At 36.9% G+C, this 13,693-nt stretch overlaps 1 protein-coding gene across 1 annotated transcript; it reads right to left on the bottom strand.

The window, feature by feature from the left end:
• Window positions 1-221: 221 nt before the first annotated feature.
• On the bottom strand, window positions 222-13,273 carry LOC112567748 (NADH-ubiquinone oxidoreductase 49 kDa subunit-like). The gene is given in 15 exon segments (XM_025244552.1): window positions 222-2,215; window positions 2,410-2,467; window positions 2,668-2,717; window positions 2,720-2,750; window positions 3,106-3,201; window positions 4,022-4,151; window positions 4,653-4,772; window positions 5,031-5,194; window positions 5,674-5,748; window positions 6,777-6,889; window positions 7,551-7,671; window positions 8,368-8,448; window positions 9,051-9,160; window positions 9,364-9,473; window positions 12,722-13,273. Coding segments are annotated over 15 exon segments (1,404 nt in total). The 5' UTR covers window positions 12,829-13,273; the 3' UTR covers window positions 222-2,177.
• Window positions 13,274-13,693: the final 420 nt, after the last annotated feature.

The raw sequence follows: 13,693 nt of genomic DNA, 5'->3' as shown, positions 1-13,693 counted from the left end.
CAAACGGGATAATGGTCGAATTAGTTGGCCTCTGTTTGTAGACTAACAGTCTCAAACACTTCCTTGTATGTGACAAACAGATTAGGGCTTTTAATAAGCAGGATCAAAGATTAAAAATTATATGAACTATATGACTTTATAAAGACCACATTATTCTTAGGTTCTCGGTCCACACCAAATGAAATGTCTGGCATAGAACAGACGGACACCAAAGAAGTTGATTTTTATGTATTATATATAATAAGTTTATTCTCTTTCTAGGTAAACATCAATTAATATTTAATTCAAATGTATACAGGCGAAGATTTTAGCAGCGTTTTAAAACACATTTGATTGCACATTTCATATAAACACACAAAGTGAAAAAGAAGTATTGGTTAGTGATGCTTTTAATATAATGTTAATATGCTTGCAGTTGATTTCTGATTTCAGAACCAGCACTATCAAACACACTGGATTATATATATATAGAAAATATCTTGAGCTCTGTAGGACTTGCAAGCCTCTTATAGCTGAGACTTGGATAAAAACAATATCAGTTTAAGGTAAAGGTGAAAAATGCCAATAGTCAAGTCAAGAGATATAGGTAGGTCTAATTTCCCAGCCTAAGCTATACTGTCAGTGAACAGTATTTCATCATGTTTAGGGCAAGTCATGTGAAAGGCAGAGGTCAAACTCTCCTTCCACTGCCTGTCACTATGCCCGATAAATCTGATGCTCATCAGTGCTGGGTGGGCAGAAACTTTTCAGTCCATTGTCTCAGTGAGCCTCAAACACATGAACTTCTGCACTTAAGGTCATTAACCACAAAGCTGTTAAATCTCCCCCTCAATAACACCTGACCATTATATACACATGTAGGGTAAATGTCATCCCATGACCTTTTTTTTTTAGCTAGGTAGGGAATGGGATGAACATCACTTTTCTCAGGGACAGCTTTACATGAAAACAGTGCCCATCTCCTCTCTCTAGCTGCCTTATCTTCCACAACCCTCGAAGGAAGTCAGTAATACCCGTTTATGGTGGCTGGATCACCTAGGGGAAATAAGGGAGTACTGAACCAACATGCCTCTCAGTTTGGACACCAGCGCTCTAACCACTAACCACTCTTCTCCCCCAAATATACATATGGCGTGCTTATAAAACTAACATCCTTTCAAGAAGTCAGACATACTTAAAGATTACATCGATTTAAAAATTTTCAAGTCATAGAACTATTAGCTCTTAAATGTTATAGCTTCAGCAGATAAAATTTGTATTAGCAAGTTTAATTTGTAAATGGTCATGTTGTATTCACATTTCAATCCAGAGACCCCCTTCAGTATAATTCTAATCTACATGCATGAGCAGTTATTTGTAAGCTTTGATGGATCCAAAGCCCATCTCAGATGAAATAAAATGTTTGGGATTTGACTCAACGGTGATTTGAAAGAGTTCAAAAAAATCTTTTATTGTTAGAATTACCTTGGGTTAAAAAAAAAGAAGAGTGCTTAAAAAGAACACATAGAAATTAATTATTACAGTCCTGGAAATAGCTAATATTTTAAGCATCCATTTTAGATGTCAAGTCAGGTCTGTCTGATGTCATGATCAATCAGAGGTACAATTATGCAACTTAATTTCAGCTAAGCTGCAATATGCTGGTTCTCATTTCTTATTTACAAATATCTTTAAGCATCCATAAGAAAATGTGATTCTGTTGAATTTGAAATCTAAAATATAACAGTTTCTGACTTCAACAATTGTGCTGCATGTTTCATTTTCACACAATTATCTAAAGATTTTTTTAAAGTATTGTTGAAAAACCAATTGTCTGCATATGCAATTTGTGGAGTCTGAAAGTCGTATAAATGGTAGAGTGAGAGAACGAGAAATATTAAGCAGCTTAATCATAAGCATATTCCCTATATAAGTTAAAAAAACTCTACATTTATAAATAAATATAAAACACTGCATGTAGTGTATTACTATGTGTATATACAAAAATTAAAAATGACCATAAGAAAGACATAAATTTATATATTAAAATGGTCTAAGAATTGCGCAATGACAACCAATCTTCTTAATGAAAGAAAAAAGTCTGTGGATGAGCATCATCAGAGTGAGCAAAGTTCACTTGGATTACATTTGTTTTGCTTTCTTTTTAATCCTTAGTATTTCTTCAGACATTTGTTTGATCAGCGGTCCACTTCTCCGAAGACAATATCAAGTGTTCCTGGAAAAAAAAAAATCAAATGGATTCTGAGATTGGTTTGCACATGCATATGTTTATCTAGTATCTACATTCTACACACATAAGGCACCATGCATGCATGTATGTATCTGTGAAGGGCATGTGGGTGTGTTAATGGAGCAAATTTATGTAGGTAGACAAATGCAAAAGTAAGATATGTGCTGAGGGAAACTCACCAATGATAGCAACAACGTCAGCAAGCAAGTGTTTCCTTGACAGTCGGTCGAGCCCAGCCTGCAAGGTACCAGTAAAACTGTTATTCTTGTCGCAAACTGATTATAATTGTAATAAAGTAAACTGATGACTGAGACAGTGGTACTACATCATAATCCATTTTAAGAAATTAAAATGGTGTTTGATCTGTATGTGCACTGGTTAAGAATGGATCAAAACTGATATCAGCAATTAATTTGTCATTTAACACATGCACTTACCAAATGTGCAAAGCCTGGGGCTTTTATCTTGCATCTGTACGGTTTATTGTACCATCAGACACAAGATAAACACCAAATTCACCCTGTAAGAGTCACATGGAAGATGAATATGTCAAGCACAGGATGCAAGATATGCAAAGCAGCCATAATCAGTTAAGATAATGAAACTAGCAAATGCAATAGGAAGATATCATCGTTGTCCAAGCAAAGAATAGGAGTTGAATATTCTGTTCAAGGCGCATTGCCTACAAAAACAATAATTAGCTAAAATACGAGAAGTATATCTTGTGAAATTAAAGCTGTGCTACCTTTATGTACAGAACATATAAATACAAGATAATGTATGATAAAGCATTTTGAGCAAAAGGTTTTCCTGTTAGCAAGATAATATTTTAACTATCACATTTTGCACTAAAAGAAAAAACAATATCAGTATGCCTTTGGAGCCTCAATGGCTGTGTAACTAGCTCCAGGTGGAACCTGGAATCCTTCAGAGTAGAGTTTAAAGTGATGAATTAGGGCCTCCATAGAGTTCTGGAAAGTAAAACACACACACACACAAGTTCACATCCTTTATTTTAAATCTGTTCACCTTTATGAAACTTTTAGTAATTTCTTCGCACAGCATCATTAAACCTCTAACAAATATGCAGTTATAATCTTCTAATGTACAGTATTTTATGTTTAGATTTCACAAACAAAACTGCAGCAGTAATTATGACTAAATGACAACATCAGCACCCACCAAATCGAAGAAGTACCACAGAGGTCAAAGTGCAATGTTTCAGAAAATAATGATTAAATAACAGAATAATAATAAATGTGTGGCTTATATAGCAAAATGATCACGTTCATAAAGAAGCATGCTCTCAGTCCTGGAGACAAGAATCATGACATGGACAGCATAGGAAGGATGAAAGTATAAAAAGCCATGCACACAATAAAAGACAAACAAAGAAGACACAAAGTGGAATCAGGGAACAAACAGTAAAGATTAAGAGTTTTTTTTAATCTACAGATGAAACAAAGCAGGCAGACCAAGTAAAAAAGTAAAACACAACACAAGTAAAAAAAATGTAAAAGAAAAAGTTAGAAGATGGACTGGCATTATGTGTATTGTCATTAGGAGTAATGCTCATGAAACAGATGTGTTTTTTTCTGCATGTTTAAAGGATTTATTGGCGGGTACATGGCTGCTTTCAGCACAGTAACTAAAACTTTTGTGACCATATGTGGTTGTTCTGGTGATAGGGATAGTTAGCACTAAACACAGTTACTTAGGACAAAGACTAGCACATGTGAATTACTTATACACGTGGATGATATACAGAGCTCTTGATAGGAGCAATCGTACCTTCATTTCTGCTCTTCTTGGGGGCGTGATCTTGTTATCATCCACCTTTACTTCTCCAGGTGGCATTTTGTTCATACACTGGTGGATTATTCGCATGCTCTGGCGCATTTCTTCCATTCGGATCAGGTATCTGAAGGAGCACAGGAATGCAAATACTTTAAAATATATTAAAATCATTATCATCATCACTGACATGTATTCTCATCTATTATCATCCTCATCACCAGGAGTGTTATGCCATCATCACCATTGTTGTCCTTGTTGTCATCATTGTCATTGCATTACTGTCAGCAATATCATCATTAACAAAAGAGGCAGTTTGTATAAAGTGAGGTACACCATATTGTGTTAACATTTCTAAGTCATTTCACAGTGCTCAGATCGACTCATTTATTCTACACTAAGGACAAACTGTGTCCCGTGATATTAAATAGCTTTAATACATCTTCAAAAGGCCAACAACAAGAATATATAATATACATTGTTAGGTGATGGACAAGATTTTTCTGGCACTGGTCTGGGAAAGATCAAGACAAAGAAAACTCTCAGCCTATTTCAAGGCATGAAATTAGGTAATCATTATATGCCTTAAGCAAACAAGCATTGGTATTAACTGGCCAGCTATACACACCTGTCATAACAATCTCCATTCCTACCAATGGGCACATCAAAGTCCACCTCAGCGTAGGCATCATATGGCTGAACTTTACGCAAGTCCCATTTAATCCCTGAGCCTCTCAACATAACACCGCTGGGAATAGAAAAATTTGAAGTGGTAAATCTCAAAACATCCTCTGCGCTCTTTGACTCTGCATTTGCATGTCTTCTTGCAGTTTTCAAATGTTGTAACTTGTATAGTTGTAGATATCTACATTGCAGCCTAAAAACCCTAAAAAAACACCACACCTTTGTGTACATGCTTCCAGCTTACAATAGGTCTATTTAAATTAGGTGCAATAGATGGCTAAGTTCTATCCAGACTAAGTAATGAAGATAAGAGGCTGCATACCTGAATCCATAATTTAGTGCTTCTTCAGCAGTAATAACTCCTATGTCAATTGTGCGGGCCTTCCAAATCCTGTTTTCAGTCAGCAGATCATCCACTTCGTCCAGTCGCTGACCAAACTTGCTGAGAAATTCATGAATATCGTCCAGCAGCCCAAGCGGCAGATCCTACCATGTTAATCATCAGCACAACTATTGTATCCAGTCAATAAACTTACTATATACCATGCACAATGTTGAATCATGCATATTTTGAGAATTGTGCTGCCAGCATAAAATAACTCAGCATAAAATAGTTTACTCTTTACCTTTGAAGATTAGGTTATACATTTTCATTACACCAGGACTGTTCATGCATCAACTTTTATAAATATGCACCAATACTATTATCAGTGCCTAGCATACTTTTGATTCTTAGGATTTCATAAATGTTGATGTTGTATTATTTTGCTGTTAACCCTTCTTAAAATGAAGATTTTATTTTGACAAAGACCATATTGTTTGCCATTTAAAGTATTTAATAAAGAACTGACGATGTATTTTCTTTCTCATGTGCATAAGGGTGCATGCAGGCACACACACACACTTTCATTTTTTAGTATGCATGGTGCATGTCTATTGAAGATGATAAAATCTTTCTCACTTACTATGGCCACACCTCCAGGTCTAAAATAAGCAGCATGCATTCGAGATCCTGATGTACGTTCATAGAATTCACATAGCTGAAACAAAAAGGCATACCAACAGCCAGGCCCGTTCTTAGCAGCACATGTGCGGGCCCTCACGCCACGATCACACGGTTTTAGTTGGGATCAAAAGTCACTTTTTCCTCAGGGATATCTCGTCTTTTATCATTGACAATACACATTACAACATAAGCCTACGATTAATTTATTTGTAACGTTCACAATCCCCTTGAAGCGCGGGCCTAGCAGATGCAAGCACGGCCCTGCCAACAGCATAGCAACAAAAATTAAAGAGTAAGAATACATGCACAAGTGTACAAAAAATGCTCTTTAGTATTTAATATTCAGAAGTGGAATTCTTATTATCAGAAACATTTTGTCTGCTCCTTCTAAAGCCCAAGGCAGTCAGGTGGCGCAACAGTTACCGCCTGTCACCAATACATTGAAGGTTCGCTGTCCCGGGTTTAGCTCTCGTCTTGGGCAAGCTGTTCTTTCTCTACATGTGGCATCTGTTTACAGGGCTGGCTGTTTTGCCATGATATAGTCTTAGTTGCTTGCTCGGCATAAAACACTGATTTCCACCACCACCACCTCACCTCTTTCTAAAGCCCTGCTCTGTTGCTCATTCTCAGAAATGATTAGTTTTAACAAGCCATGTTTAGAGAGAAAATGAACTTTTGTTTAGCTCCAACTGTAGAAAGCTTGGTATATTTAGATTACACAGCGCAATGTGATCTATGCTTTCAAAAGAAAATAAAATGAATTGTCATAAAACCTTTCCGTCCTTTGAAATTCTCTTAAGGCAATCAAACTTTATCAGTCTTACTATTCCTTTTGAAAACAATGTTTCGGAAAGTCCATTGTGATGTGATGTATATACAACTAGTGTTCATTTTGTATAGCAGGATACCAAATGAAGAAGAAGACAATAAAAAGAGCACACTGTGGATATGCTTGGACATATCACATGCAGGATATTGTGAGACTTTCCTCTTTTTTTTATGTTTTTTCATTTGATTGAAGAGAAAGCAAGCAGAAAGCATTATGGTATAAAGGTTACATACCTTTTCTCGTTCTTCAAAAAGCCAGAAGAAAGGTGTCATAGCGCCTACATCCAGCGCATGAGAACTTATAGCCAGGATGTGGTTCAAAAGTCGGGTAATCTCACAGAACATCGCTGTTGCAACATCAATATGCATTTCCATATGCACCAACTGACATACATACAATGCAGAGGTGGACTTGTACTTATCAATATAGGCATATTCTCTTTTGTTCTTTAGTACGTAACATACTAACATGAAATAATATATAGCATTAATTCTTATTATATGATTAAAATACTAACTATAATAAAGTTCAATGTATCTTCACAGTTTCTAGCATGACATGTTAATATTTTTTGTACATTATTAACACAAAGAACTAATCTAAAAGACTTTATCACCAAACTGAGAACTATGCGCACATGATATAAATAAAAAATTTTAATATATACACACATGATCACATGACTATTTTGAACAACAATCCATTATGCTGCTTTGACCTACAATTTATAGATACTGTAGTGTGACTAGAAGCTAACATAAAATATATAGATTGTAATGATGACAGGGAGAGAAGTGGTTCTTGAAGTATTTTCAGGTTTTAAAGTGATTGCAAGAGCATATTTTATTGTTTGATATTAATGTTTTCTAAATAACTAGCAGCTTCATTATCCTACTAAATCTTTATGAATCCTCTAAAACATTCTTAGATAAAATCATTAAAAACCTTAATATTAAAACTTTTGTCAAATCCAAAAATGGCAGACTATCTAAAGCCATGTCACTCACTTCGAATCCACTTGGCCCGTGGAGGAACTTCAATGTTCAGAAGTTTCTCCACAGCAAGAATAAACCCAAGTTCATTGCTCATCATCGACATATAGTCCAGGCGATCAAAGTATGGCATAGCCTAGGTATAACATATAACAAAAGCCTATAGATACTGTAAACATTCGATGCAAAACAGTTTATTTTAGTGAAAAAAAAAGTGTTACAGAGGATGGGATTCTGGAAAACATTCAAACTAGTTCTTGCTATAAAATACAGTTAAACTACAGCATTTGTTTAAAAGCTATTGATGTAATATTAGTGAACATATTCTGTAAATTATACCCAGGTCGAGTTTATTAATAACAGTATAGACATCAGTGACAACACTTCAAAGATTGTATTGAACTGCAAAAGGGTGAATGTGGTTAACTGCAAAAGTTCTCACTTGACAACAGATTTTACAGTGTAGACTTTGCAGATATAAACATATACAGCAGTGCTGTTTCGTAAAGGATGCCGGTTTTATTGCTAGGTAGTATATTTTCAAGTACTATATATTAGCTATCCAGATTGTTGTTTTTAATTAAATGTCAATATCATCATAAGGTTGCATTGATAAACTAGTTGAAAAATTTACTTCTTACAGTTCAAATTGTAATCAAACAGATGTTTTTCAGCTAAAGATATTCAAAGAAACTACAATTCAGAAATCAAATTTTCTAAAGATAAATGGCAAGGAAAAGAATTAAGGAATTATATAAACTTGAGTCACAAAAAAATGTTTTCCCCAAAACTAAAGATAACAGCAGACAACCATACAGTGAAAAAATCTGACCTGTAAATATGTCTTGTATTCAATAAGTTTCTCTGTACCCCTGTGTAGAAGTCCAATGTGAGGATCTGCTCGCTCAATTGTCTGAAAGAATCAAACAGTTCAAATTGTCTTAAACATCATATTTATATTGCACATAACTTATATATTCTGATATTATTAATATTATGTAATGGTTGTTCCTGCATGGTAGGTAACACAGCATTTTGTTCCGCAAGAATGAGATCAAGGTATTAATTATCCTTCAGCAGACAAAATTAGTATTTTTATCAGAAATCGTCATAAGGCAGGAGTTTGAGACTCGCACATGAATAATCATATAAAAAAAGTTTCTGAAAAAGCCAGATTGCACTGCCCTGTCCAAATACTGTTTGCTTATGAATAATAATCTATAAATTTGTTTTGATGTACATTAAACGATTCATAAAGTATGACAACGCTCCAAATTGAAGAGAAAGAAGTCATACAAGAAAATCATTGCGAAACACAAAACAGGTAGATATATTGTCTCATAACTTAACAATTCAAGACTGCATTATAATCTTGACACTTCCCTCATAAAGGTTAAATTACTTAATTATTGAATAAGAGCAAGTTGCAATTTTTTTTAACTCAATAATTTAAATTATTGGACAGGACAACTGCATACACTTTCAGTTATGACAAGATTGAGTGACTGAACTCACCTCTCCATCTAGTGTGAGAACCAGTCTAAGGACACCATGCGCTGCTGGGTGCTGAGGTCCAAAGTTTAGGGTGACATTCTGTACTTGCTTTTCTTTTACTATGGCCTTTTCTGTTAGATGTGAAGAATAAAGACATATTAGCAGTCAAGGAATAAAGGAAATAGAACAAAAAACACTGAATCTCTATAAATTAAACTATATTTTTGAAACTAAGCAAAAACATTTTAATATAGAATCTTAGAAAAATAATGACCATAGGCAAGAATTTTATCTCCTTGGAAATAAGTAATGAAAATAACTTTTGTAATCTCACCATTAAAAGGTGGCAATTTCCAGTCCGAAAGAGACTCATCTGGGTACAAAACTGGAAACTTGAACTGATCATAGTATTCTTTATCAGGAAGCCACACTTTGCCTACACCTCTAGAATAAAGCAAACAAATGATGATATTGTAAAGAAACAATTGTAATGTAAAAAGGCTATAACAGTTCAGTGGCGTAGGAAGATGTTCGGCGTTGGGGGGGGAAACTCCCTGCTGACAGTGAACGGCCTTCGCACTCGCACGGTGATGACCGTCTCCTCTCTACGTTCCCCTACCTTTGTCTGTTCTTTGCTCTTTGTGAGGTATTACGTCTCAAATATTGGGGGGGTGGGCAAAAGGATATTCCTGCCCCCCCTGTATTTTTCCTTGGGGGGGCGGCTGCCCCCGCTGCCCCCCTGGTTCCTACGCCACTGCAGTTACATAAAATGACCACATTATACTTGTTTTTAGTCTACAGAATTGCTACATTATTATTCAGATAAGTAAATGAAAGAACACATATTGCTGCACATACACATAGTTTATGTTACTTGAGAATTTCCAAACACATCTGATATAAATATTCATGTCCTAATTTCTCGCCTCCCTCTCCCCTATATCCAAATATCTTCCCCGTTCGATCTATGCTAATTACAGTGATACCTCGGTTCTCGAACGCCTTGGTTTTCGACCAAATCGGTATTCGACCAGGAAATTCGAGAAAATTTTGTCTTGGAATCCGAACAAATATTTGGAACTCGAACATCCGAACGTCCGAGATGAGCCGAGTTGAGCCGAATGGCGTTCATTCAGCCAGAGATCTGTAGGGACTACAGATCTCTGATTCAGCCCAGCGCGCCTTGCTTGCGTCATCAGTGTGAGTGCAGAGAGAGAGAGTGACGTTTTTGTGGAGAGAGTCATGAAATGTGTGCAAATTGGGCAGAAATCGCAAATTTTGTTGAACAACATCACCCTGATAAAGTGTAGCAAATAGAGCAGTTAACATTTTAATGACAATGTTATGTCCACTTTCCGCAAAATTTTGCAAAGGAGAAAAAAACAGCAAACAATTGACAAATTCTTCCGTAAAGAAATCAGACAAGCAACTGCAGAGCAAGATTCTGATTCTCCTCAGCAAAAGATACAGAGAACAGAAACACCCGAAGAGCAGTTACCCTCTGTTTTTATTGAAGAGGACTCCCTTCAAAACAATAACCATCCCCCTTCCCTCCTCCCACATTCATTCCCTCCTGCCATAAAGTTGGTAGAGGTACAGTAATGAAACACAATTTACTGTACTGTACAGTACATTTTATTTATTTTTTTTGTTTTAATAAATACACTTTTATTCTTATTTTTGTTGAGACTCATGTTTTTCTACATATTATATACAAATTAGGCCAGTAAATAGGCATTTTCTGGGCTTGGAACGAATTAATCCAGTTTCCATTATTTCCTATGGGTTTCATTGCTTCGGTTCTCGAACAATTTGGTTCTCGACCGTCCTCCCGGAACGAATTATGTTCGAGAACCGAGGTATCACTGTATTTTTTTATGTAAATGTCTGGGAAAAATTAGTGAGAAAATTAGAGTTCTGTCCCTTCGCCTAACAAGCTGAGGGGATCGGCTCTCATTTTAGTCCTTGATTTTGCTTATGTTTTGTAGTCGTGCTTCGATTTGGATAAAAGTGTTGGACCTTCATGTTTACGTGTGCTTCTGCTGCGTTTTCTTCTTCTTCTGGTTTGCAAAAGGACGGTATATAATGTTATTAGAAGTGCGAACTGGTTGGATCTATTGGCTTCCATTCCGTCGTAAATCACTCGCTTCGGCAGCGACCTTGAGCTACAGTGAATAAACTAAAGTAATGATCGCCTTCTTGCAGTTTCATATGAGAACATTTCTTCATATTCTCAAATTACTCAATATCCTCCAAGTATTCTCCTGATGTCACTGACATTATTCTCTGGAGTCGTTACCGAACGTTACATCTACAGTGATCTCCCTTTACTGCCCGAACGCAGCGAGTCCTCGCGTTGTTGTTCTTCCTTCTACATCTTTGTTGTTATTTTGTGATTTTGTTCTGCATCTTTGTTACTTTTTTGTCAACTTGTTCTACAACTTTGTTATTTATATTTTTTATCTTGTTCTACATCTTTGTTACTATTTTGTGATCTTGTTCAGCACATTGAGTCCGCCTTTGGCAGCATGAGATATTGCGCTTTCTAAATTTCCACATCTTATTATTATAATGTGTGTGAACTAAGATTGCTGGGAAAGATAGAGATGTAAGATTCTAAATATTGTAAGGTGTGCAAAGGGTATAGTCACCGACATGGCATTAGCTGCCGACCTTCACGATGACCCTTGCTTTGCCCATCTGTCAAAATGAGTGATTGTAATATAGTTATAGGTCTTTTTCGTCGTCTGCTTTGTCAACGCAGAATAAACCTTATACCCACTACAGCACATCCTGATCGCAATCGATCCTGTACGTTTTTGCCAAAAGCTCCACCTATAACAACCCCAGACCCTAATCGCCTAAATGCCCACTCCATCACAATAAAAATTCCGTGAATAGCAACTTCGCCCATCAAAACAGGTGCCGACAGCGTTCCTGAAAGTCGAAATGATGGCGAGTTCTGGATTATTTGTCTGCATTAGTGCAATGACCGCCACGGCAATCAACTGAAAAAAAGTGGCGAACAGATGCACATTCTTAATATATTATTTACGTCGATGCCTGGTTGTTGGACTGAAAGCGTCTCATCTCACACCTAATGAAACAGTTTTCTCACTCGATCGTTAATGAGAACTGATGATCCCCGTATGTGTTACGTCCAATAGACGTCAGTGGTTAGACCGGGTTTTTTTGTCATGTATGCTTCGAAGTAGAAAACTGTTCTATTAATACGGCCCATTTCTTCTTTTGATTCGATCTCCTGCACCTCGACTTTCAGGTCGTGTCTTTTTCTTTTCTTTTTACGCATTTACACTCAAACAGGTCACAACGAGGACTAACAAGGTCTAGAACACGTTTGCGGCCTTGATCTTTACCAGGGTCAAAAAGACGAAAGGACGCGAACTTCGAGAAGGGTCAGGGTCGCTCGAAGATGCGGCTTTTGTTTCAAACTACATCGTCATCGAATTATAAATGATGGGCCGATTTAAGAACTGCATCATTTCAACGTATGCATGTTTGTGACATTTACTACACTTAAATATAGTAACAGTCGGAATTTATTCATTAAACGCGAATTTAATTAACAGATGAACATAACCGGAGAAAGTTTTGGCTTGATCTATAACCAGTTTGGTAACAGTTCTATTTACTTATTTACTGCACGCGGGAAACAGGATCGTGAAACATACCTCGCGAAAGTAACGCAGGCACCTGTACGATGCAGTAATCCTGCCTGCCTGGCAGCACTTGTGAACGACGTTGCTGCTAGCAGACGACGAAGCACACACGACGCCATGTTGTTGTTGGCTGGCGGCTTCAAAACGTAAACAAGTTTCGCGGACAGCACGCGGAGCGGAGATCACTGCGCGGCGCGGCGCGGTCCCAATCCAGGCCAAGAGCACAAAACGCACCCGTTTACTCCTTCGTACATTTATTCACAGCTTTACTCTCTACTCTGGCATTTCATCTGTATGTTGCTCAGTGTGCCTCTCACCATTCACTGTCCGTTACCTAATGTTCATTCATCATTATTGGTCAGCGCATATGCATAAAATAAAAGACGCAGTTAGGGGATAAACGTACGCATCGGGTCTGTGAAAGAAATTATAATTACGAGTACGTTACGTTGCCGCTAGTCAAATCGACGAACGTTCTCGTTGCTACCAGCCTATTCTTTTAAATCAGACACAATTAAATCACCCATTCGAAATAACAGATAATTAGAAATAAAGTATCGGCATGCATATATTTTTAACTTTAAATAATACTATTTATCAAGTGAGGAGTAAAGTATTAGGTCAGTTATTTTTATATTTTGAAAATATATGCAGCAATTAAGGTGGAACTACTTTTCCGCCGCTAAATGCGGAAGGAGGAGGAATGGTTTCTGTGTACCTCTCGCTGCATGAGTTAGGAGGAGAGTGTGATCAGCAGCTATGATTTAGAGTTGTCTCCGAAGCTAATGATAAAAGGTGTTTTTGAACTGCAGTTAAAAAGGCGACACTGCGCAGTGCCTTTTGGAAAGGCAGTGCATCCAGTCTGATCGCGTCCGTGTTCCCTGACCTCTGGCGAACTCGCGCATGTTTACGTCATGACCTTCCTTTTCATTGGTCGACAATCACACAATTGTTATTTTTAGGCTCCACGCTGCAAGGGCTCCG

This window comes from Pomacea canaliculata, linkage group LG7, assembly GCF_003073045.1.
Source record: "Pomacea canaliculata isolate SZHN2017 linkage group LG7, ASM307304v1, whole genome shotgun sequence".
Taxonomy (NCBI): Eukaryota; Metazoa; Mollusca; class Gastropoda; order Architaenioglossa; family Ampullariidae; genus Pomacea; species Pomacea canaliculata.
The sequence above is the reverse complement of the archived record's forward strand: the minus strand, read 5'-3'. Positions and strand labels throughout refer to the sequence as shown.